The 26,920-nt window shown below is 41.2% G+C and overlaps 3 protein-coding genes across 14 annotated transcripts in view; 1 reads left to right on the forward strand and 2 right to left on the reverse strand.

Moving 5' to 3' along the window:
- Window positions 1–26,920, forward strand: part of LOC126926795 (uncharacterized) — a 336,576-nt gene that overhangs the window by 223,328 nt on the left and 86,328 nt on the right. The window contains exon 4 of one of the 3 annotated variants that reach the window (XR_007714870.1): window positions 15,929–16,117. The exons of 1 other annotated variant lie outside the window; for it this stretch is intronic. The gene's annotated coding sequence lies outside the window, so the exon portion shown is untranslated. Of the gene's footprint in view, window positions 1–7,469; window positions 8,828–15,928; window positions 16,118–26,920 lie in introns of those variants that run through there. One more of the 3 variants, XR_007714868.1, reaches the window with a different exon arrangement.
- LOC126926784 (uncharacterized) overlaps window positions 1–26,920 on the reverse strand; it is a 289,468-nt gene that overhangs the window by 95,715 nt on the left and 166,833 nt on the right. Inside the window, exons 1-4 of one of the 10 annotated variants that reach the window (XR_007714865.1) lie at window positions 13,084–13,279; window positions 12,305–12,429; window positions 11,744–11,836; window positions 10,989–11,109 (exon numbers count right to left, since the gene is read on the reverse strand). The exons of 4 other annotated variants lie outside the window; for them this stretch is intronic. The gene's annotated coding sequence lies outside the window, so the exon portion shown is untranslated. Of the gene's footprint in view, window positions 1–10,988; window positions 11,110–11,743; window positions 11,837–12,304; window positions 12,430–13,083; window positions 13,280–26,920 lie in introns of those variants that run through there. 5 more of the 10 variants (XM_050743125.1, XR_007714866.1, XR_007714863.1 and 2 more) reach the window with 5 other exon arrangements.
- On the reverse strand, window positions 13,084–19,032 carry LOC126926790 (uncharacterized). Its single transcript, XM_050743136.1, has 2 exons — window positions 18,245–19,032; window positions 13,084–13,612 (listed from the first exon to the last, which is right to left on the reverse strand). Exons 1-2 carry the CDS (start codon window positions 18,804–18,806, stop codon window positions 13,350–13,352), a joined length of 825 nt encoding a protein of 274 aa, XP_050599093.1. The 5' UTR covers window positions 18,807–19,032; the 3' UTR covers window positions 13,084–13,349.

Consider the following 26,920-nt stretch of genomic DNA (forward strand, 5'->3'; position numbering starts at 1 on the left):
TTCTATGGGACGTGACAAAAACGAAACGAACGAATACGTAACGAAACGAATTTTTGGACAAGACCACATCTTTCACATAGTACCGGACAACTTCCCAATCATCGAAGACGGAATCAGTGGGCTACCATGTTTAGGGAAGTATAACTATTCAATATCCAATGACAGAATCCGACTAAATGACAAAACCATTTTATTTCAGAAACCAATACAATTAACTCCTGGAGAAAACAGAGTTCAAACAATCTATCTGGAAGGCAAACCAACTAAAGTATGTTTTATCAACACTGGTGAGCAAAACATTGAAATTTCTAGTAATATTCAAAATTTCCATGATGTTTCCAACGTATCAAAACTAAAAAGCCTAGTGAGAACAGATCACATTGAAAAGCCAATCCGCGAATCCATAGAAAAGATTATTCTCCACTACGTTGACATCTTTAATTTAGAAACCGACCTTTTGCCCTGTACTAATTTAACCCAGCACACAATTTCATTAACCAAAGATAAAATCATTAACACACGATCGTATAGACCACCGGAATGTCATCGAGACGAAATTTCGCGACAAATAGGAGACATGTTAAAGAAAAATATTATAGAAGAATCAGATTCCCCTTATAACTCTCCGGTATGGGTAGTTCCGAAAAAATTAGACGCCTCAGGAAAACCTCCTCAGAAATGGAGGATAGTCATTGATTTTAGGAAACTAAATGAACTCACGGAACAAGACGCTTATCCTTTACCTGACATAGACGTCATTTTGACACAACTAGGAAACGCGAAATTCTTTTCGGCGCTTGATTTATCCTCAGGATTTCATCAAATTCCAATGAACGAGAAATCCAAAAAATATACCGCTTTTTCGACACCGCAAGGCCACTTTCAGTTCAATCAAATGCCATTCGGTCTTAAAAAGGCACCCGCTACTTTTCAAAGATTAATGGACAGAGCCTTAACTGGACTTGTAGGAAAATATTGCCTTGTTTATTTGGACGACATAGTGATATTCGGAAAAACGATTCAAGAACATAATGAAAACCTCGCCATAGTATTTCAGACACTCAGAAAAAATGGGACTTAAATTGCAACCGGATAAGTGCGAATTCGTAAAACCGGAACTAGAATACTTAGGCCACGTAGTTTCAGCCGAAGGAGTTAAACCAAACTCCAAGAAATTAGACGCTGTAAAAAACTTTCGATTACCCCGCAATGCCACGGACGTTAAATCATTCTTAGGTTTAGCAGGTTATTACCGCAAATTTATTCGGAATTTTTCTAAAATCGCGAAAAGCCTTACAGACTTAACAAAAAAGGACACACCATTCCATTGGACTGACGAACACCAGACTAGCTTTGATACTTTAAAGGACAAACTCTGTAATTTCCCAATACTAGCTCATCCGGACTTTAACAAAACCTTTACCCTAACCACCGACGCAAGTAACGAAGGACTAGGAGCAATACTGTCACAAGACGGTCATCCTTGCTGTTACATTTCAAGGACACTAAACCCACCCGAACGAAACTATACCACGACAGAAAAGGAACTCTTGGCCATCGTATGGGCCGTGAAAAGACTTAGGCAATACTTGTTAGGACGACGCTTCATTATTCGAACCGACCACCAAGCCCTTAAGTGGCTACACAATTGCAAAGACCCCTCTAGTCGACTGATTCGTTGGAGACTTAGACTCGAAGAATATAACTATGAAATCGAATACACAAAGGGTAAAGATAAGACAGCTGCAGACGCCTTATCTAGGGTTCACGCGGTAACTCGCAACGAAATAGTTAATCTCGACCTATTAATTGACCACACTAATTCATTCAACGAATGGAAAAACAACAACGAAAACCCGAAACTCATAGAAATTAAACCGAATGATCAAACATTTTACCAATTAACTCGAAACGATTTAGGAGAATACGACGAGACACTTTGGATCAGAAAACTTTACAAAATTCTTAAAAATACAACAAAAATCGGCATAGGAAATAACGATTTCACTGAATTAGAGAAAACACAGATTAAACTCATGCTAATATATTTTAACGACACATACAAGGAAATTACTTATGCGCCCAACCCCATCTTAAAACTAGACGAAAGCGAAATACTACAAGCAATAAAGGAAAACCATAACGACACCGTAGGACATTTAGGGATACAGAAAACGTATCAACGGATTAAGGATAAGTTCAAAATCCCCGGCCTTTTTGAAAGAGTAGAAAACTTCGTGAAGACATGCGACACATGTCAAAAGGAGAAACTAACACGTATCAGACCCAAAGAGTCCCCACAGATCTCAGACACACGACTTCACCCTAACGACAAAATCGCTATGGACATCATAGGACCGATGACGAAAACCAAACGCGGAAATCAATATATACTTTCAATTCACGACGAACTTACGAAATATCTGATCCTTGTTCCCCTTAAAACGCAACGAACTGAATCTATAATTAACGCGCTCATTGAGCACTATATTTACATATTTTCGGCACCAAAGACGATTCTGACAGACCAAGGACAAAATTTTGTTAGCGATTTAATGACGAAATTTGAAGAGGCCTTTAAAATTAAACACGTCAAAACAACTTCATTTCACCCACAGAGTAACGGATCCCTCGAAAGAACACATGCCTCGGTTAAAGATTTAATTCGTACTGCGTTACACGACAATGACAAAGAATGGGACGAAGTACTTAATTTCATTTGTTTAGGATACAACACTGCAAAACATGAAGGAACAGGATTCTCCCCCTTCGAATTGACTTTTGGGCGAAAAGCGAACTTACCTTCCGCAATATCCAAATTCCCCACATTTACCTATGACGATATGTACTCACTTTGGCAAAAACAGTTAAATAAATATTGGGAAACAGCTCACAAAACACTTATTCAAAATAAGCAACGCTACAAGCGAGACCAAGAAAGATAGATTGTTAAAACTCAGACCGTGTTTAGGAAAGGAGACTTTGTTTTAATTCACAATGACCATAAAAGAGATAAGTTGGACATTGAATGGTTAGGACCCTATAGAATCAATGATGTGAAAACTCCTTACTACATTATATCTATCGACAATATTAAGAAAAAGATACATGGTAACCGATTGAAAACGTACTTTTTCCAGGATAATGCTGACCCTAGCACTAGTAACAATACCCTTGGTTAGTTGTCTTAAATTCACAGGATAGGAATTACGATTTATAAACAAATCCAACCAATTCTACTACGATCTTAGAGGACCAAGATCAATCTAAACTGGGGGGTATGTCACGACCGGCATACTTCAAATCCGATGGACCGATAATGGAGATAGAGATGTGGCGGCCTTGGCGACAATGTATATCGCCGAAGTGCCTAATGAGTCATCTGTATCCTAACGGTCCTTCCACCGAATGTCCTAGAAGTGTGACAACGGTCACGTACGCCTACAGGGTAGTGGGGATATTGAGGGATGACAAACAAAGAAGAAACAGATGTTACCGAAAGTCAAATTGTAAGAGTTTCAGTCTTGGAAAGTCACGGCTGGAGCTCAGAACAAAATCGCAGTCAGTGTAAATTCAGAAATAAATTCTCTTGTTTTTTTGTTATCTTAATTTTTTCTTTTCGTTCGAGCCTCCTGCTTTTTATTTTACGTGACAATATCAACGAAACAACGCCATTAAGACACGTATGGTCTCGCCCTTGTAACGCCACTGTGGCTGAGAAACTATATTACTATATTACGAAACTATATTACGCGTGATATAAAACGTATTATAGCTGTTGAAGTGGTCACCACTTCTAGGAAAACTCCACATCTGGTCTTTTTAGCTTTCTCAAGCGCTGAAGCCATCGACAGCACATAGACAAAAGAATAGCAGGGAGGCAGACCATAAACTGTAGACAGGCGACGTTGGCTTCGGGGTTTTTCAGTCATAAAGTAACACTGCTAGCGTGCGGATCTGGACCAGCTCAAATTGTATTCCTGTATTTCATTATCAAGTCAAATATATACTTTGTATCTTACACTTTATCCACGCGTTTTTCTCTCTTTATATACCGAATAACCTTCAACAATAGCAACGTGATATAAAGCGATAAAAATTATGTGGTTTATATAGTTTGTATCTTCTACTTCTTTTAAGACAGGGAAATTTATAGCGGCGAGGATTTGTAGAGCGACAAGTAGGTACATACGTTGATTTTTAAAGGCTTGTACAAGATTTTTAAGCGGAAATTCAATTTCGTTGGATTCTGTTTAATTGGATTTGAATTTTTAAAAGGTAATGAATTTTCCCGATCGAACTGTTAGTTTAAGCGCGGCCTTTAATTGTATCACGAACATTATTTTACGTTACTCTGCAACGTTTCCTCTATGTAATATATTCAATGTTTGTATACGCGATCTTCGCCTTAAGAATTACTCAAATATTTGGTTTTAATACGAAGGATTGTTTTAAAGATCATTTTCACCTCTATAAATATTTATTGTGTAAACCGTGTGTATAATTTGCGTAAAGCTTAAAAGATTTCCAATTTAACATTCGCACGTGAATTAAGACTGTTACTTGGAAAAATCATCGAACTCAAGAACCACACTCTTCCTCGCGTTCAAACTTATCCGCCTGTGCAGTTCATAAATTCACTTCTTAGGTTTCTAATGAATTTTCAAAATAAACCTTCAACCTATCTATGTATGTATCTATACGATTAAACAAACCGTGGATTTTTATGCATTTCTAAATAATTTGTAGATATTATTCTAAATATCCATGGAACTATCGATTAAAGAATTATTATTCACGAGAATATAAGAAACAAAGATTATTAAGTTAAAGTTATTTTATCTGGTATTACATGCGTGTAATTCGCGACTCAATAACTTTATTTAATTATTTTGCTAAATTGATTCCTCGTCTCCTATATTTGCAGAAAGATATTTCTGTTGCGTCAAATACGTTTCCATTTTATATTATCTTCCACAGAGATACTACATACGTATTATCTTTCTGTCTATCTTAACTTCAATTTTATTAACTCGTCGCTTGTTGACTTTGTCAAATGTCCTTTGTTTACTTTGAAGTTGCGAAGCACGGAAAGCTTCCTAGGTACGTGTCCCACTCAGTCTAATAAAAAACGTTCAGGTGCACGAAAAAGAAAAACGCAAAGTTCAAACGCACGCTAATAGATGGCTATATTTAAAAAATTACTCATATTAAATATATTAAGGGCTAAGTGACTTCAATTTTATTAGCTCGTTTCCTGTTGTCTTTAATGATGCGAAACACGAAAAACCTTCCTATCGCTCTCATCTAATAATAAGCATTTGGGTGCACGAAAAAGAAGAAGATTCAAGCCAGGATCAACGGAAAGTTCTACTTAAAAAATCAAATATGAAGAATCGAAAAACTTTTATTCATCTCCGATAATATCGACCCCGAGATGTATCTTGTTAAGATTATCCTCCTTCGAAGATTAAACGCTTCATGGCTATATAAAATGGTAACGAGTAGCGCCCTCTCCTAAAGTATTTAAAAAAACAGGAGTAGGTCAGTGTGAAATTAAATGGCTGGAATTTTCAGCGATTTCCATAGACAGTGTCTTTGAAATACTTAAATTCTCGCTGTTTCACGTTTAAGCGAAATAGCGCTCAGCTTTCCAGCAAAAAGCAAATAGCTATATTCTGTAGTATTTGAAGCATCAACTGGCGAACAAATCCGAGAGGAAAAGTTTCGTGAAATTTACATCTTGAATTTCGTTATTTCATTTAACGCAGAGGGATTGGCGTCCGCTACAATCGATACGTTGGCAGATTTGCCTGCGGTTTCTAGCGATTGTCGCGACGATTCTAATTGAGTTTTGCGAAAAAAATGAAATTAAACGTTGGCCGTTAATCGATGGCTGGAAAATAAAATGGATTGCCATGATTCGTCGTATCCCCCGCCTTTTGATTCTTTCTCATTTTTCGCGTTTCACGGTCTTCACCAATTACTATATAGAGCCGTACTTTTCTGCTGGCAACTTCAGTTTACGAGATTAAACATTAGCTGGTCCCGTTTCGTTTGATAAAACTGACATCTCATATACGACCTGAGGCATTCTACGAGCTTGGCGCAGGTTTAATAGAAATGTTCGGTAAATATGGACACAGATAGCGAATGTTACTTGTATAAACATTCACTCTGATCGAGAACTAAAAAATCTGGAATTTTCTGCTCTTGTGCTGAATTACAGTGGTTCGCGAAAATATTTGAATATCCCTGCAAACTCCTTGTGGACATATTATTAAGAATATCTTGATATCCTATCGATACTGTGACAAGATTAACGTATTATTACTATTTCAAACGAGTATAACAATGTATGTAAGAGTCGCAGGACATTTACTGCAATTAATTGTATGTTTGAGACTACTACTAATGTTGTATACTAATTTTTCGTTAAGCATATGTTTGCAATAAATGCCTTGCAACCTCTCTCTCTATATATATATATATATATGTCGGAGATGAAAGAACACCGGAACTCCTCCTTGGATTCGCGGGAATACCGCAACTCTGTAACTTAGATTAAACAAATGCCGCTCCGATTATTCGAGATTTATGATCATGAGCTTGGGCTCGAGGCGACAATCAGTCGCCGAACGTAGCCGCGGTCAAAGGGATGAACGTTTTATCTAACAAAGGCACAGAGTAACTCTATACCTCTCCTTAAAAGAAATAGTCGTAGCGATACGTGGTAGTAAATACTTCAATAGTTTCTATCCCGCGGCCCGCCACACGCAGCTTTTGTCCTCCGGGTAAGATGATCGCCGGGTGTCGGCATGCCTTTGTGGCGTATGTTTAGCTAACGTGAGGACCCGCTATAGATCTTAAGATTTAGTCAAGCGAAGTCCGTCAAATAGACTTTGTTGCAACTACGGGAAGATAGGAGAAACCTATCTTCCACGAGCGTTGCCCCCCGTCAACAACCACCCCTCAAGGGCGGCCAGCATCTCTTTCAAAACGCCGATATGGAGATCGACCAATTAGCAACAGCGCTAATTTCCCTCGCCTTTGGAACGAAAGCTTTCGTTGACGAATCCGAGGATCTCATGTCCTTAGACACACCCATTATAGTTCTCCTCGACGGCATCGTCGAGACGGAGATTCAGTCTTTCGTACGATCTCATAGACGAATGACAGTGCCACCTTACAACCAGTGAATACCTCACATCTAGTTAACAAAGAGTTAGACTTGAACTGTGCGAGAACATACGTTTACCATCCCGTGACCGCGGATTCGTTTCGAACCTAAGGTCATTATCACTAGTGCTACGAGTGCTTAATCTTGTTAATAAGCCCGTGCTAATAAACTCTCCATTGTATCACGACAATGGCTAATTCTAATGAAAATTCATTAAACGCCCATCTCCATAATCCTGACTTCAATCCGACATATATATATGTCGGGTTGGCGTTAAGATTAGAGTTAGGTTTAAGGGCGTGAAACGAATCCCTATTGGCGCTATACGTGATCGTTATGCAATAAAGGAGATATTTACTAGTGCAAATATGACTATGATGGAATTGGACAAGTAATCGCGATAATTAGATACTCGAGAAGCAAATGACAATGATCCTAGGCTCAATAACGAATCCGCGGTCAACGGGATGACGAACTTTACCCTTCGTTAGCGTCTAAGTTACACTGTATGTTAGAGCAAGGGGCAATTATTACGTATACGAAAGACAGGTCGATTGCCGATGAGATCGCACTAGAGAGAGTGGCTCTCCGTCGCGGTGACGCTGTCGAAGAAATCTATGATGGGTGTGCCTAAGGGCACGATCATGAGAGTGCCAAGAGATCATCGGATTCGCGGAGAAAAGTCTTCGTTCGAAGGGTGAGGGAAATTGACGTTGCTGTTAATTGGTCAATTTCCATGTTGGTGGTTAGAGAAAGATATTAGCTGTCCTTGGGAAAAGTTGCTAGCGGGAAGCGTCGTTCGTGGAAGGATAGATTTCTCTTATCTTCCCGTAGTTGGAGCACAGGCTATTTGTCTATTTGAAAGACTTTGTATAATTGAAACTTAATATTCGTAGCGGGTCCTCGCCCAGCTAAACATATACTGTGAAGATGCGTTGGCATCTGGCAATCATCTTACCCGAAGGACAAAGTCTGCGTGTGGCGAGCCACGGGGCAGAAACCATTGAAACGTTTACCGTCGTGCCCTGTCCCAAGTATTTCTTTTAAGAAGAGCTATAGAATTAATTCATGCCTTTGTTAGACAAAACGTTCATCCCTTTGACCGCGGCTACGTTCGGCGACTGATTGTCGTCTCGAGCCCGAGCTCACTATCATAAATCTCAAATAAATACAGTCGGATCGAATGACAACAGTTTCTTAATACGGCTATGGTGAAATCTAAATTTCAATACTAGGGGTCTTCCCAAAGTTCCAAAGGGAAGGTTCCGGTGTTCTGTCATCTCCGACATATATATATTATTATAATGACTTATTTTAATAATGACTTAATTTGTATAGTAAAAACAGCTAAAATCTCATGTAAGATTGTTGGGATGTTACGTGATATTTCTGTTGCATCATTGATTATCGTTATACTTTGAAAAATAATTAAGGAAGCGAACAATGCGTGGACGATTATGGCAGTTTTATTAATAAACGAACGTTTAATAGAGAATATGGATTTACTGGATAAATAAATGTTTCATTAAATGTAACTGTTACGTGCAGAATAATATGTTGTTACATGTATGAACTAAAGTTGATGTAATACTCATATTATATTTATGGTTTCAAAGAATTAATAAAATCTGCTGAGATTCAAACGTATGCTCTCCCTTTTATTCTATGGGATTTAAATATTTAGAAGATTTTATGAAAATGCACTAAACAATCAGAAGCATCTGTTTCTCCTTTTCTTTTTCTTTCTTTTTTTTTTTTTTTTTTAAACATGTTGATTGCCACGCGATTTTTATACTTATTTTGACTTGGATAGATAGATTAAAGCGTACCATACCAAGACATTTCATTCTTGCAAAATATTCTAGTCTGTTTGCGTACCTAAACACCTAAACACCTAAACACTCAACGTGTTGAAGAATTAAATTTGAGATTTAAAGTGCCACAATCTCAATGACTATACCTACTTTCATGCGAGTACCGATATAGTTTACCAGAAAATTACAAATATGTATCATTTTAATATGAATATAAATAGAAGCATCTGTTTCTCCTTTTTTTTTTTTTTTTTTTTTTTTAATATGTTGATTGCCACGCGATTTTTATACTTATTTTGACTTGGATAGATAGATTAAAGCGTACCATACCAAGACATTTCATTCTTGCAAAATATTATAGTCTATTTGCGTACGTGCTCATAATCTTGGCTGATAACCGCCATTCGCTATATACATCGTTGCTATCGACGTCAAAGGATTAACACAGTCAAATACACAATCCATACAATCCGATTTGATTGATTTTAGATCTTGCATCAAACAGATCTCTATATAAACAGATAATTTCTGATTCTAAACATTTGTATTACGTTCATCTAATTATTAGGATATTAGATATATTATAAAGGAAGATATTATGTATTAAATAATCTGCCTCTTCTTCCGCTTTCAAATCCTCTACAAACGCCTTTTATAGTCGTTCAACTTTTCAGCTCACAGAAAAGAACATTACGCGTATTCCTAGCAATCGCCCAAAGACTCGAACGTGTGCTTTGATAAAGCTCGCTTAACTTTCATCGACACGTCGATAACTTTGCGTTCCAAGATGTTATTACGCCCTAGAATCCCTAACATAATTTTAGAACCAGAATTGTACAAAACAATTCCATCGCTTTGTCACGCTTAACGGCTCAATCATCGAAACATGTATCATAACGCACGAATTATGATAAAAAAGAAACTGTCTTTCGAATAAAAGCAATCCGTTTGCCAGGTGCGCTTAAGGATGTACAGGACGTCGACGGAGCAAGTGTACGAAATACAGCCGCTGGAGGGTAACAGTTCCGCTCAACGTTACACTCAACAGCCGAAACAACGATTCTCTGAAATGCCTACTCCGTCGGTTTCGCCGACGTCTTCTCTCCGAAAGCGCGTCTCGGAACTGCCAAGAGCCGCGAGTGCATCCGTTTCCGGTGCTGCGGGCATTGTCTGCTCTAATACGGATCTGATATCGATCCTAAGCTCGTTAGCGTCTTCCGCGATGGAAATCAACCGATGCGGCGAGAAAGCGCCGAGTTCCCGGGACGATAGCAAATCAAACTGGCCCGGAAAAACGACCGAACAGAAAGGAAGTCGATCGAAGAGCTTCCGTTCCAATAGCTTCGACGTGTCGACATTGCACGGAGCTAAAAGTAAGCTTAGCGGATCCTCGAAAGCCGCTATTTCGACCTTTATGGCGCCGTCGAATTGGTTCACGAAGAGACACCAACCGATGTCGAAGAAGCCGAAAGATTTAGTAACGGCCAGTTTAAGTCTTAAGTTCGATAAGTCGAAGGTAGTGAAGGCGATGAAGGAAACGTTGGGTAAAAAGTCCCCTAATAGCGAGGTCAAACACAAAGTCGTATGGGACAACACTAGTGGAACCAAAGTGGACGCTCAGCTAAGTTGTATTTCTCGTTACGATATCGTTTCTTGTTTAAGAGCCATCGTAGGTGAAAGGAGGAATGCAAGAACGCACATAATACGCAAAAATCTATGGCAGATTCAAAGTACAGTACTCGTTGTGATATTCGGTAAAGATAATAAGTTCTCCTATGGAGACTTCATTTTTCAAATTATTCTCGTAAAAGTACGTATTTGCATAAATAAATAGCACACGGTCTCTGCGTAAATACCCAGGCCAGTTATAAATATTTCAGTTTGCCAACGATATTCCAACATGTGGGACACTCACATGTGTGCTACTTCGAGAGCGATGATAAAGGCGCTGGTCAAGCCTTCGTCTCGATTTAACGCGCACGATCTCGAAGGACCTCCTATATCTAATCGCGTCAACCATACAGCAACATCGTGATTTACGTCCTTCGAGGACAGCATCTTTCTGTTCCATTTGTTCGCGTTCTCGAGAGATCGTCTGGCATCGCCACGGCGGACCTACGACAATTTATTAATACTTTCTTAATAAAAGCTAGCAAATATTACGAATATATTATATTTATTATTACATCATGCATTATATACTATATATAAATATTCGTCAATGATAATAAATATATGTGCAAGTAATCGTGTTGTTGATTGTAATCAAATGTAACTTGTAACGCTATTAGTATTTTAATCTTCCTGAAAAATGTTGAAATGTTGATTCAACAGCAGAGAAGAATAGCAGAAAAAGAAAAGTAAAAGGAATCGCAAGTGTAGTATATCATTGATATTATCATAGGTCTATAACATTAAATTAAGATTCTTAAGAGATGAAAAAGGTTTAATAGTCGATTATACAGATATTTCGGATACACGATAAATGCGAGGTTTGTCAATGATCCGTGAAAATTGCTTGTTTGGAAATTTGTTTCCAAGGGATCGTTCACGGTTGTCCAATTTAACAAAATGGAACTCGTTGCATTTTATCGATCTAAAACGTCATGCGCAGATATTTTGACCTATATAATTTATATAACATACACTGTACAGATAAGTAGAAAATAAAATAATTGACACTCGCATATGCGTATCTCAGATAGTTACTACTTTAGTTAAATGATTTAATTTAATGGAAATCGCTTACCATAACGTCTCGTTTTTCCGCGTATAAAATCATTCGTACGATCACTAGAATCATGTTGGATTCGAGCGATGGGTCCATGTAAATTGCACTGACCTAGGATTAAAATACGTACGAAAATGTAACAGGCGTTAAAACAGTATTACAGCCTTACAAATAAATTATTATTCAAAACTCTCGTAAATACATCGTATCTTATATAATTTTCCTAAAAAATTAATTTTATTTGTTATATTTATCTTAGGAAATGTACGTTATTAATCTCAACAGCATTGGAAAACCAATTACCGAATGGCTGAAATTAATCGATTACAAAATTCCATTACGGATAAATTATTCGCTGAACTTTTCAAAAGATACGTGTAAGCTTTGAACAGTGTAAACAGAAAATACAGAGCTTCCATCCGAATATACGATCGAGATGTTTGAAAGCAAGTAGCGTACCTTGAAAATACAGAGATACGCATAACTCTGCCCTATGTTTCCCGGTTGCTTGCGTACATATGTAGGAGGAGGTATTCTATATCCAAGTATAATAACAGAATATCGTTTGGTATTACTTACGATGTTTAAAAGAGCCAAGATATATTGGTGTACTCGAATTCCATGAAAATCTACCACGGAGTAATCAGCAGCTATTCCAAGCTCTAGCCATCGTGGCGGCGAATCCTTAGCAGCTGGTCTTTTCTCTAGAAATGACTTATCTTAGAAATCGACTTATCTTCCACGAAATTAGAAAGTCTACTCGACTCGACTTGATAGCTTAAACGCATGATTATTAAAAGCATAAATTAATATCTACGAGCAAGTATTCGTGGAATAATTATTATGATATAAATAATTATTTCAAAAGTATAATTTCAAAAATATCAATTCGGTATCACCGTGAATTTCATCCTGCAAATTTCTTTAAAATTCTTGACAAATTTTGGTAAACGTATTCCTCCAGCAAATTTGTCTATTTTTCTATTTTTTTACATTAAATTAGGCAAGATAGATAAAGATTCGTGCAATGGACAATATACATATGTGTAATAGACAGGGAATAATAAAATAAATTAAAAACAGCGAAATATAGATGAACGTGTAGAAGATCAAGCGAGAGTGGAACGCAATAGGGAGAATAATTGTAAACCGAGTTCCTTTTAAGGCTGAAGATAAGCTATTCTTATATTACATGCTGTTATTATTACTTTTGTACACGATAGATTGGAATATCAGTACAATTTCTTTCTTTCAGTAATATTCGATGATTCGTTAATTTATTAACCGCTATATTGTACGTGGTAAGTAGAAAAGCAACGATTGTACAAGAATGGCATTTGGAAAAATATTTGACTTACTTGATAATCTGTTCCTTTGCCATTTAGGACCAGAGAAGTATCCAATTTCCTCGGGATTTGTTATTTTATATAGGTTGGGGTTGATAATCAATCTCGGATCCACTCGGATTGGTTATCACACCTTTTATTTTCTCTCTTATACAAAACACCAAATCACACAGCAAACGTCTAAACTCTCCCAATGCGTCTTATCAATTAAGGCGTGGTCGACTCCTATGACAAAAGAGCGTCGTTAGGAGTCGTACCAACATAACCCTAGTAACCTTTTAGTAACTAGCGGTCATACCAACTGAGCATTTCTCAACAGGATTTACGTCGATCGATAATTCTTCCACTATTGTATCGTTGTATTCTGTGGAGACATCGTCTTTTTCATCGTACAGAATCAATTTCTCAGCTTCTGGGTATTCCACGTCGAAGACGTCACCGGAAAGATTATAAAATCCCTGAACATCGTGGCTTAAGGAATCGCGTTTGCTTCGTTTCGACTTTCTCTTACTTTCTTCAACTTCAAATTTATTCGATTTCCCTGTAACCGAATTATCAACGTTTTACCACGTTTGCCTGTCTTATCTTCGCTATTCTCGTTACGGATAAAATGAAAAAATAGTTGCAAAATTTCTGAAATTGTAAATACGACCAGACTGGAACGTATCAACGACAAATACGGTGTCACAAAATTGTGACAAGTCAATATTCCAGTTGTTAGTTTGTTGAATTTACGCCACCGCTGATTAAACGTATCACGCTTTAATAGAAAATTCAATTTCCCAGCGGGGAAAATGGAATTTTGCGCTAATTAAAGTATTGCGCTTTTATACAAAATTCCATTGTTTTCTGTTGCCCGCGAAAATGCAATTTTACGACGGACATTTCAGACAAATTTCCATCAGACGGCTTTCCATCCGTAAAAAAGAATGCTATCTATAAAAGTGTCAATGGAAATTGATCAAAGTAACGTCAAGCAAACCCGTTTAAACAGCGAGGTAAATAGACCAATTGCTTTTAACAAAACCTGTATCGTTGCTCTTAACCGTTTCACTTTTAAATATCAATCGGCGCTGTTCCTCATTAAAATTTCGATTTAAATCGAACGAGAAATACAGCGTAACACTTGGAATTTTCTATCGTTTCTCAACCATACTTCGAACATTTACGTCGCATTCTTCGATTCATAGGATCGCGATGTTGGATTCTTCGATTTCGATACAAAAACGTTTCACAGCTTTCGACGCGGGCAATTTAATTAAGAGAACAAATAATTTGTTTATAAACTGCCAATTACGTGCCTTGAATTTCCGATATATGCAATAAATTTCATTGCTACTTGACCTGAGTGGGTCATAAAGTTGCAACCGTTTTAACCGTGCCACGTAATTTTATTGCATTCAATTTTCCACGTTTCCAACAATTTATCAAATTAGAATTTATCCGCGCATCGTACGAAATTTTTCATAAAAATTGATTAATAATAGTAGATATATAGCTCCTCGTATTCGTAAAACAGATTTTTAATCTGTAAACAACGAGTCGTGGTAATTACGATACGATCGATTTTCAACTTAGCAAAATTTGTTTCCATTTAACATTCACATCCAGATTGTATTTCCTTTGTAATAAATTAATTATATAATTAAATAAATTTATTATTCGAACCGATATTCAGATACAGTTCGAGTATACTTGATAAATTTTCAGACTCGATTCTCCAAGTCGAAAATGAGAACGTTTTATCCTATACTTTTTCTTCATTTTTCCACAAGGATTCGCGTTGTTCTCGCTTTCAGACATTGTTCCGTTGCATCCTGTATATACGGGGTGTGCCAAATTTAAACCGTCAAATTGTAAGTAGTTGATTTACAGACAAGAAGAAGAAGAAGGAAGAACTTTATATAATGTTCGTCAACGGACGTTTCTTTACAGAATTACAAACGAGTATCGTTCGTACGAAACAGGTAACGACGCGTTTTCCATCGCAGCGAGCAAAAGTTCGCTGTATTATCGTGTCAGCGCAGTTGCATGCTTTTCATCATGCGACAACAAGCCCGTGTCGTTAATAGCTACAATAATGATACAATGAAAAATTATTATCTGGTATGTTTGATTGGTCGTTGGAGAACGTTGTCCGCGTGCTCGGATAGAAGCCTGACATCGATCAACGATGGGAGTAATACGATCTCGTACACACAGTTGCTAACAATTCGATCGAGTTGCAAAAACCGCGTGTTTTTACTCGTTGCGCTAGTTGTTCACGCGAACTCGCATCTCCAGAATAAACCTTCCGTTTTACAGTTGCGAAACCATAAATACAGAAAAGAAAACGCAGTTCTTGAAACTCTGACGAAACGCTGATAATACGGTCAATTGTCGCGTGCCGTGGAATAGAAAATTCGTCGTTACTTGTTTTATACGTACGATACTTGTTTGTAACTGTGGAAAAACGCGTTTATTGCCCAGCTTCGTACGACATGTTTTTCGGTAAATATTTACAAAGCGGACAATCTCGCCATATTCAACGGCTTTGAAATATGTTTGCCAAGGCTAATATTCCGAACAACTTTTTCCTGTAATACTCTTTACCGTCGCTCTGCTTTCCGCGATATTCGCAGCAATTTCTGTCTCGACGACAGCGATGATTTCGTAGTTTCGCTTTTCTCGATATCACTGCTAAAGCTTTTCCTACCTCGAATAACGACGCAAAGCTTCGTATGAATCGTATCTATCCTGTTACTTGATACGCGAATTTAATTCACGGTTGCCTCAGTGATGTTTCTTTCCTGTGCGAGTTGAAAATGATTATCAGAAATGCATATATATGTCGGGTTGGCGTTAAGATTAGAGTTAGGGTTAAAGGCGTGAAACGAATCCCTATTGGCGCTAGACGTGATCATTATGCAATAGAGGAGATATTTACTAGTGCAAATATGACTATGATGGAATTGGACAAGTAATCGCGATAATTAGATACTCGAGAAGCTAATGACAATGATCCTAGGCTCAATAACGAATCCGCGGTCAAAGGGATGACGAACTTTACCCTTCGTTAGCGCCTAAGTTACACTGTACGTTAGAGAAAGGGGCAATTATTACGTATACGAAAGACAGGTCGATTACTGATGAGATCGCACTGGAGAGTGACTCTCCATCACGGTGACGCTGTCGAGGAAAACTATGATGGGTGTGTCTAAGGGCACGAGATCATCGGATTCGTGGAGAAAAGTCTTCATTCGGAAAGTGAGGGAAATTGGAGTTACTGTTAATTGGTCAATTTCCATGTTGGTGAAAGATATTAGCTGTCCTTGGGAAAAGTTGCTAGCGGGAAGCGTCGTTCGTGGAAGGAAAGATTTCTCCAATTTTCCCGTAGTCGGAACAAAGGCTGTTTGTCGGTTTGAAGGACTTTCGTTAAATAGATCTTAAGATTTATAGCGGGTCCTCGGGCTAGCCGAACATGTAGTGTGGAGACGCATCAACATCTGGTAATCGTCTTACTCGAAGCATAGTCTGCGTGTGGCGAGCCACGGGACAGAAACCATTGAGACATTTACCATCGCACCCTGTCCCAAGCATTTCTTTTAAGGAGAGTTATAGAGTTACTTCCTGCCTTGGTTAAACAAAACGTTCATCCCCTTGACCGCGACTACGTTCGGCGAGTGGTTGTCGCCTCGAGCCCGAGCTCACTATCATAAATCTCGAATAAGTACAGTCGTATCGAATGACAACGGTTTTCTTAATACGGCTATGGTGAAATCTAAATTATAGTACTAGGTGTCTTCCCAAAGTTCCGAGGAGAAGGCTCCGGTGCTCTTTCATCTCCGACATATATATATGTCGGAGATGGAGAGACACCGGAGCCTTCCGTTGAAACCGGGGAAAAACTCCTAATATTGTAGTTTGGATTTCACCATAGCCGTAGTTAAACAATCACCGTCCTTCAGCCCGATTGTAATTGCCTGCAATCTATGAGAATGAGTTTGGGTTCGAGGTGACAACCAGTCACCGAACGTAGCCGCGGTCAAGGGACGAACGTTTTTCTAACAAAGTCATGAAAAAGTCTATAGCCCTCCATAAAAAGAAATAGTTGTAACGGCACTTGACAGTAAGCATACTAACGGTTTCTGTCTCATGGCTCGTCATAAGCAGACCCTATTCTATGGGTAGGTCGATTGCCGGTTGTCGAGACATATTCGTAAAACATCGACCCGTCATAAACCTTAAACCTTGATTAACGAAAATAGGCAAACAGTCTTTTCCGTGAAGGACACTTCCAAAGAATGACTAATTAACAACAACGGCAATTTCCCTCACTCTCTGAACGAAGACTTGTCTCCACGAATATAAAAGACCTGGTGTCGCTAGAGAGTGGGGCAGTTTTTCCTAGACAGTGTCATCGTGAGAGCTTCGAGTACGATTTCATCGACTAAGATATCATTTCGATAGAGTGCTTACTTCGCGGGCTAACTGAGTGTACCACCTAGGCGTTGTCTACGAGTAAAGAATAAAAGAGTCCCGTGGACTGCGGATTCGTTTCGAACCTAAGGTCATTATCACTAGTGCTACGAGTGCCTAATCTTGTTAATAAGTCTGTGCTAATAAACTCTCCATCGTATCACGGCAATGGCCAACCCTAATGAAAATTCATTAAACGCCCATCTCCTTAATCCTGACTTCTATCCGACATATATATAAATGTACGGACATCAACGTCCGAGACGTTCGTCCATGCCAAACGGTAACGCGTACAGGAAACATGTGTTCAAAATGACTTTGACTTTAGCTATATTTTCAAATTGGAATTAGCTAATGGTCGTTCGCTTTGTAAATGATTATTTCTTTTTCTTCTTTTTGCCTGCAGATTAAGCCCTTCCTCTTTGACGGTTTAAATTTATTAAATTAAATTTATTAAACCGAATATATATATATATTCGTTTGTACTACGATTACTCTCATACTCTATGTATGGTATTATCATATCGACGCTATCAGTTCTTACAGTATCACGATCAGAGTCAATTTTAGAATAGAAGAAGCAATTAACGGCGGATCGCAAAGTAAGAAGCTTATAACATAATTGGCAAGGAAGTCGGTAAATCGATCAACCAATCACCTACATCCAACCGTCTAACGAAAGATGAAAAGCCATCGCGATAACGATCCTTCTCACCTGCAGGATTTTCCGGATTCACAGACACGAAGCTCGAATTATTCCTGATCGACCACCACTTTTCGTTTTTCGGCTGAAACATCACATGCTGGCCATTCGTCAGCGGCTGAACGAAGAACGATCTCTGCCCGATCAACATCAAGGCGTACACTTCTTCTTCGCATATCGTCACGACGACGAAGGAACTCGCGTCTCCTTCCAAGCTGCCTTGTCGAAGATCGCAGTTCGCCTTGGCGTTACGTCGCTCGGACTTGGTTTTACCCTGGCGCACCCAATTCACGGTGAAATTCGACGACAGTATCAATGGATCGTTGGCCATGGTCCTTAAGGTCCAGTTGCTGATCTCGAGGAACACCGGCTCTTGGTGAAGATACTCGCGCCAAGTTTCTCGGTATTCGTGGGTCGATCTTCTGTTCCGCGCGCTCTCATTCGGGATCACTCGAGGGTAAACGATCTCGTACTCCTGCAAGCTTTGCAGAAAGTCGCTCATTCGCGACTTAGTAGCGATCGTGCCGAGCAGCCACGTGGCGAGGAGAAAACTGGGAAGTTTCGATCGCGTCATGTCTCGCGCGCTTTGATCGAAATTTCAATAGGATTTTCTGGCTACCCAAAACTCGCCAGGCATGCTCGTTCACTCGCAGACGTAGTTATCGCGATGAAAGCAGCTAATTCGCAGACCCGATATTCTCATTTCATTTCGCCGGTTCGTAACGCGTTCGAAACGCCGTGTCATATAGACGCGGATGCGACGATACTCTCGCGTTCTAACATTTTCAATGTCTCGCGCTTTATCACGTAGCTAGCGCGGAAGTAATACGAAGGTGAATCGTTGGTTTTAATACACAGGGTGTTGTTTAATCGATCGTATAATGGAGAAAGGAACGATTCTACGGTACACCAGAGATGAAATGAAATCATAGAATGCAGTGGTTTTGTAGGTAGTGCTTTATCGAAAAGATTAACCGTGAATATTTGCTCGACCTATTTATACCAAATTGATACAGTATCTTAAAATACAGACGAATCTTTCTCAATTTCCTTCGAACATCGTATCTAGGCGTACGAAACTGCCTCGTTGAATTCGAACGTTTCTCGATTTCCTTCGACGTCTTTCAATTTCTTCTTTTTTCAATCGCCGTTCGCCTTCTCAAAGCTGTCTTCGAACAGAATTCTTAGAACGACTTCCAATTCCTTTCGATTCGTCCAATCGTTTAGCTTTACGAAACTGTTTCGCTAAACTCCTTTTTCCACTGTACTTGCGTATCGTAACAAACTCGTCGGCGGTAACTCGCGTCTATTAACGATTCACCACCAGTAAAGTAACCGGGAATGCAGCAAACTAGTAGTCGGTAGAACGAAGCGGAACGTAAGTGGAGCGAGCGATAAGAGCGATCGCGACAATCGCACGCCTCGCCGTGCGATTCCCACGCGAACGAATCATCAAATTCGAGCCAAAGATTCTCACTAACTCGAAGATTCGCGCCAGTATTTTCCACGCGCGCGTCACAGAAATTCGAACGACTTTCGCGAAAAGGACGGAAGGATAAGACGATCGATCGGATCTCGGGTCGATCGCGATACCCCCGGACAGAAGATTTCGACGAAAAAGTGGAGTAAACGCGATGAACGAGCTTCGTGCTACGACTGGCAGCCACATGGAAGGATGAACGCGGCTGCAAACGCACGCGAGTGCAGCGGCGAACTGTGCGTAAGAGTAAGCGCGAACGCGAGACTGAAAAAAGCACCAGCGCTTACCGCCCACTGAAGTTCTAGTAATGGCAGCTTTATGTGCAATCACCGAGAAACGAGGATGCTGGCGAACGCATTGTTCGACCCCGACCGAGACGATTTAACAAGGGCCGAGGATTTCATCTTGAACGACCTTGCTCTTGTCACGACCGGCATACTTCAAATCCGATGGACCGATGATGGAGATAGAGATGTGGCGGCCTTGGCGACAATGTATATCGCCGAAGTGCCTAATGAGTCATCTGTATCCTAACGGTCCTTCCACCGAATGTCCTAGAAGTGTGACAACGGTCACGTACGCCTACAGGGTAGTGGGGATATTGAGGGATGACAAACAAAGAAGAAACAGATGTTACCGAAAGTCAAATTGTAAGAGCTTCAGTCTTGGAAAGTCACGGCTGGAGCTCAGAACAAAATCGCAGTCAGTGTAAATTCAGAAATAAATTCTCTTGTTTTTTTGTTATCTTAATTTTTTCTTTTCGTTCGAGCCTCCTGCTTTTTATTTTACGTGACATTTTTGGCGATTACTGCCAGGATAGTGAAAAGTGTTTGTTCGGAAACCAAAAGACATTCATCATCTACGGAAGATAGAATTATTTGGGACTACGGTCATCCGCAACAACGAAGTAACTATCACGAACCGAGTGAAGTGACAAAGGAAGGTAAACTGGATTCCTTCGTACGTTACCGTGAAAGAAAATCTAGCTTCAGTAGCCAAGACTCATCTTCGCCCGAAAGCAGGAAGATGTCTAAGACAAACGAATCTCAAACTTCTACCTCAACGGATCCAACGTTGCGAACAATATTGGATAGCATTCAAAAACAGCAAGAGAGTATTGCCCGTTTACAAGAGGATATGTTACGTTTGTCTATGCAAAGTGACGAAACAAATAGATGCTGGGTAGCAGAAATCGGAAATATTAGGAGAACCGTCGCAGAGCTACGGACTGGGTTCGGATCCCTTGCGACCGATGATTCTGGTTCCATCATTACTGAAAGCAACGAAAGTGAATCGACAGCGATTAATCGCACCGGGAGTACGGTTAGGGCACGCGAACCGACCGGGTTAACGATTCCAGTCATTCCACCTGCGCACATCGACACCGAACAACCCGAGGTTGAAGAAAGAGGCTATTTTCCACCCGCTCTTTCCACTCTGTGAGTTAAGGATGCAATACGTTGTATTCCAATGCTCAACGGAGACGATGATGTAGGTGTGGAAGAATTTATCAAAGAAGTGAGCAGTATGAAAGACCGTTGCATGGAGCAAGATTTATTGCTAAAAGCAATAAAGGCAGAAAAAATCGTAGGAAAAGCAGCTCAAAGTATCCGCAACATCCCCATTGAGTGCTACAGTGATCTGTACAACGCACTGAGGAACAATGTGGCAGCTCAAGTGACTTCGAAAGAATATCGGGAACAATTAAAAGAGTTGAGACAGGGACGGGAAGAATCAGTGCAGAGTTTTAATATTCGGTTCAGAAGAATACTCAACCGTTTACTGTACGCAGTAACCAACGAGTACCCACAACCACTTCTACGCAAGCTAATGATCGAAGAAACTACAAAGAAGATTGTCCGTGTGTACCTAAAGGGATTCAGGCGCGACATAGGCCGAACATTATTAATCATTGAACCCGTGAATCTTGAAGAAGCTGAAAAGAAAGCAGCCGACTTCGAACGCTACTCACGAAAAGAACGGCAAGCCAATTGGTCAAGTAGTCGCTTGCCTTCCGCTAGTAATCGCCTCAACAATCAATCAATGCAGGTTTTTTTTCTTCTTTTTTTTTTATTTATTAGAATATTTACAATCAATTCTCGTTGAGAATTTTCAGTAACTTAATTTGGCGTGGTACAATGACATGGATTATAATAGCTTTATATTGTTGATTCTAGTAGAACTAAGGATTTAATCTAGTGGGTATTTTCTTTTTAGTCTGCGGATCTGGTCCGTCGTGTCCAGTAGTTGGGTGACAAGTGGGTTGTGGTGGTTGTTGACTCTTGTGTTATATCTGCTTCTGGACTTGTGTATTTCATCTTTGACTGTAGGTATATTGAGGTCACGGTGGATTGTTTCGTTGGTAACATACCAGGGTGCATTTAATAGGGATCTTAGCGTTTTCGATTGGAAGCGTTGGAGTATTTCAATGTTGGAGTTACTTGCTGTTCCCCATAGTTGGATTCCGTAGGTCCAGACAGGTTTTATTACGGCCTTGTAGAGGGTTATTTTGTTTTGTATGTTTAGTTTGGAGCGCCAGCCCGTGAGCCAACAGAATTTTCTTAGTTTTTCCTTTAGTTGCTTTGTTTTTTCTGAGATATGTTTTTTCCAAGTTAGCCTCCTGTCCAGGGTCATGCCCAGGTATCTTACGGAGTCCTTGCTTGGGATTATTGCGTTGTTAATGGTGACCTGGGGGCAGGTTTGTTTTCGGAGCGTGAAGGTTACACGGGAGGATTTTTTTCGTTTATTTTAAAACCCCATTTTTGGAACCACTTTTCCATGGAGTCGAGACTTCGCTGGAGAGTGGATGAGGCAATTGCCGGGTCTGCGTGGGTAGCTAATAGTGCTGTGTCGTCGGCAAATGTTGCTATTGTTACCTCGTTTGATATGGGTAAGTCGGCAGTGTAGATGGAGAACAGTAGGGGTCCGAGGACACTACCTTGTGGTATGCCAGATTCTATTGGGAATGTTGCGGAAGTGGCGGGTGGGGTAGGATTTTTTTAAGCTTGTAGAGTAGCCCTTCATGCCATACTTCATCGAATGCCTGTTGGATATCTAGGAATGCGGCTGAGCAGTATTTTTTCTTTTCAAGGGTTTGGCTGATCATGTGGGTTATGCGGTGGATTTGCTCTACTGTTGAGTGTTGATTTCGGAAGCCGAATTGGTGATCTGGGAGAGTTTTCAATTCTTCTAGGAGTGGAAGGAGACGATTCGTTTGCATCCTCTCGAATAGTTTAGACAGGGTGGGTAAGAGACTGATTGGGTGATAGGAATTGGTTTCATATATTGGTTTACCGGGTTTGGGGATGAGGGTGATTAGTGAGATTTTCCACGCCTTAGGAAAGTGTTCAAGGCGGAGGATGGCGTTAAAGATTGATGCGATGAGTGCAATCCCTTTTATGGGAAGTTCCTTGATTGCTTTGTTTCCTATTAGGTCGTGACCTGCTGCTTTCTTGGGGTTTAGGCGACTGATTGCTTCTATGATCTCTGCAGAAGTGAAGGGTTCAATAGGAGGGGACATTTGGAAGGGAGTGTGCAGGTATTCGGTGACGTCCGCTGCAGCTATGGAGGAATGGGGTTGGAATACTTCAGTCATGTGTTTGGCAAATAGGTTGGCTTTTTCTATAGTGCTACGCGCCCATCCACCCTGCGGACGGCGGATTGGAGGTATTATTTGTGGGGGGCGCGTGAGTTTCCTGGAGGCTTTCCATAGTGAGTAGTTAGAGTCGGCTGTGGGGGGGATCAAATGATGGCGACAAGCAGAACGGACACGTGCACGTCGCTCCGTAGGCATAACCGAAATATCTGGGTAAATTAAAGAATTCGGGCGGAAAAGTGCACGAAAGTGAATTTTCTAGTGCTCCGGAATGAGTGGGAATACAAGAAAGAGGGGAGCTCGCTGGTATAAAAGCGAGAGAAACGATTGAAAATGCTGTGTGTGAAAAGTGAGGTTAGGGGCAGAGCGGAGGCCACCTTGGGTCGCGCGACCGAAGCGCCACCGTGCGGGCTACCTGGGTAACCAAGTAGTGGTGGAGAGCGCCCCCGTGGAGGGCCAGTCAAAACTCCCCGCGTCGAACAGTGATAGTGACATTGCGAGTTTTAGAAATATCCGGTCATCAGTCATACGACTGGCGACTTTACGACGACATCGGCAAGTTTATTTAGGACACGAATCGCATACACGCGGAAGGATACAGTGGGATTATACGACGACCGGCTACGTCGAAGGACATCCATTTCAAACATACATACATATATATGTCGGAGATGAAAGAATACTGGAACCTTCCCTTCGGAACTTTGGGAAGACCCCCAGTATTGTAATTTAGATTTCACCATAGCCGAATTAAGAAACTGTTGTCATTCGATTCGACTGTACTTATTTGAGATTTATGATAGTGAGCTCGGGCTCGAGGCGACAACCAGTCGCCGAACGTAGTCGCGGTCAAGGGATGAACGTTTTGTCTAACAAAGGCATGAAGTAACTCTATAGCTCTCCTTAAAAGAAATACTTAGGACGGGGCACGACGGTATGCATTTCAACGAGTTCTGTCCCGTGGCTCGCCACACGCAGACTCTATTCTTCGAGTAAGATGATTACCAGATGTCGACGCGTCTCCACAGTACATGTTCAGCTAGCCCGAGGACCTGCTATAAATCTTAAGGTCTGTTTAACTAAAGTCCTTCAAACCGACAAACAGTCCTCGTCCCAACTACGAGAAAATAGGAGAAATCTATTTTTCTCACCAACGACGCTTCCTCTTCTCGAACTTTCTCTTAAGGGCGGCTAGCACCCTTCCCTAACCACCAACATGGAAATTGACCAATTAACAGTAACGCCAATTTCCCTCACTTGCCGAATGAAGGCTTTTCTCCACGAATCCGATGATTTCGTGCCCTTGGGCACACCCATTATAGTTTTCCTCGACAGCGTTACCGTGATAGAGAACCACTCTCCGGTACGATCTCAAAGACGATTCAAGTAACTCTCAGATACGTAGTGATTGCCTCGTGCATTAACATTGAGTACAACTTAGACGCTGAAGAAAAGTAGAGTTCGTCATCCCCTTGACCGCGGATTCGTTAGTGAGCCTAGGATCATTGTCATTAGCTTCTCGAGTATCTAATTATCGCGATTAGTTGTCCAATTCCACCATAGTCATATTTGCACTAGTAAATATCTCCTTTATTGCATAATGATCACGTCTAGCGCCAAGAGGGATTCGTTTCACGCCCTCAACCCTAACTCAAATCTTAACGCCAACCCGACATATATGTATATTAAAGATACAAATACAATATGGACAAGTACTATAAGGTAAGTAAACTTACGGCTCAGGGGGTTTCGGAGCTTCCAGGCTCGACCTGACGGTCACCCAGCGACTGGACGAACGGCGAGGGGAAGGTCGATCCCAGGGCCTCCCCTCGTTCGGTAAACACGAACCGGGGACCAAGAAACACCTGCAGTTGTCACAGAGGAAAAGATGTGCAAGAAAAGCACAAGAAGATACCTCGAATTTGATGAAGACATCGCGGGAATCATCGAGGATGTCGAGATGCCAATGCAGGCACTCAAGGAAAAGACACCACCCACCGAAAAGGCGACCCGAATCGCCAAGGAAAAAATCTTGAAAGGTGACAAGATCACCAGATATATGAGAAAGTCCCCAGTGGAGGGGAGCGCGTGCAAGACAACGAGAAGCCTGGCCAGGAGCCAGCCGATGGCAACGAGGGACGAAGCGGCCAGCACCTCGGAGCTAGACACACCGGCGGAAATGTCGGACAGCGGCAGCGAAGCGGCGGCACCAAGGGAATGTCTCAGGAGGAAGGCCATGGCGAACAGAGCAACGGCCGAGACCAAATGCAATGACGAGGACAGTATCGTCATCAAAATGAGCGAATGGAAGGCGACGACGGAAATAATCACAGAAGTCTTCCGCGAAATCCAATGCATAGGTAGCAGACTCTACCTCATGAGCAAAATTGGATACCGACATCAAGAAAAGGAGGGACGCTATCAGTAAAAAAGCGATCAAGCTCCACTCGATGTTGGACGAGATGAGGCTCAAGAGGAACGCTAGGACAGTCACGGCCACCAGGATGACCACCCCTCCGGGGAGGAGTGAGGAGAAGGAAGGAAAAAGGAAGGAGATATCGCCCGTCGAGGGGAAGGGCGACACCAAGAGAAAGAGACCAACGACCGTGGAGGCCGCCTACGCAGGAGCCTGTGCCGGCAACAGCTCGGCAAAAGCGACTACGGACTGCACGGACAGCGATGTAAAGGAAGACTGGATCCCTGTCCGCGGAAGGAGAGGAAAAAGAATGAACACCTCGACGGTGGTCAGGAAGGCGAACGCAGGAAGGGCGGCATTGGACAAGCCAAAGAGGCCGGAGGGACCGAAGAGGATACGTAACAGACCCGAAACCATCCTCGTCAAAGTGGGGCAAGACAAGGAGTGGATCCAGGTCTACAAAGACTTGATGGGGGCAAGGGAGACCCTAAAAGAGAGCTGTGGAATAAGGAGGACCAGAACAGGTGACATTCTGATCGAGCTGAAAGTAGGTAGCAACGCCAAAAAGACCGCGGCGGATATGAACACGGCGCTAAGAGGCAAGGTGAGAGCGCTACCAATGCGCGACAAGACCTCCGTAGAGATCAGGGATATAGACCCGCTCGTAGGCAAGGAAGAACTAGCCAGGGAGATAGTAATGCAACTGGGCATAAGCGACATCACCGAGGTCGAAGTAAAGACCCTAAAAATGGCGCCGTGGGGCACCCAATCGGCAATAGTGACGATGCCGAAAGCCTATCTGGCCAAAGAGGGGGCGAGCCGGAAGATCAGAACCGGCTTGACGATAGCCTCGATAAAGGCATTACCCAATGTGGCAAAGTGCATCAGATGTCACATGTTCGGGCATATCGCGAACAAATGCACGGCGATAAGCCCTGGAAAGGAGATTTGCAGGAAGTGCGGAGCCAAAGACCACACGAGAGCTGCCTGCGTCAACGCACCCTGCTGCTCCATCTGCAGCAAGGAGAAAGGAGTGAAATTTGACCACGTAACCGGATCCCTGGCTTGTCCAGAATATAGAAGGCGGTTCAAAGCGTATAAATGAAGATACTGCAGATAAACCTCAACAGATGCAAGCTGGCGCAGGACATGATGCACCAATGCGCCATCGAACTTAGGCCGGATATAATAATAATT

This window comes from Bombus affinis, unplaced genomic scaffold, assembly GCF_024516045.1.
Source record: "Bombus affinis isolate iyBomAffi1 unplaced genomic scaffold, iyBomAffi1.2 ctg00000059.1, whole genome shotgun sequence".
Taxonomy (NCBI): domain Eukaryota; kingdom Metazoa; phylum Arthropoda; class Insecta; order Hymenoptera; family Apidae; genus Bombus; species Bombus affinis.

Bases quoted from the DNA above. Each gene is read 5' to 3' on its own strand.
- LOC126926790 (XM_050743136.1), bottom strand. From the start codon at position 18,806: ATGACGCGATCGAAACTTCCCAGTTTTCTCCTCGCCACGTGGCTGCTC. The intron at 13,613-18,244 runs GTGAGAAGGATC...ATTCGGTTACAG, and splicing joins GAATCCGGAAAATCCTGCAG to GGAAATCGAATAAATTTGAA.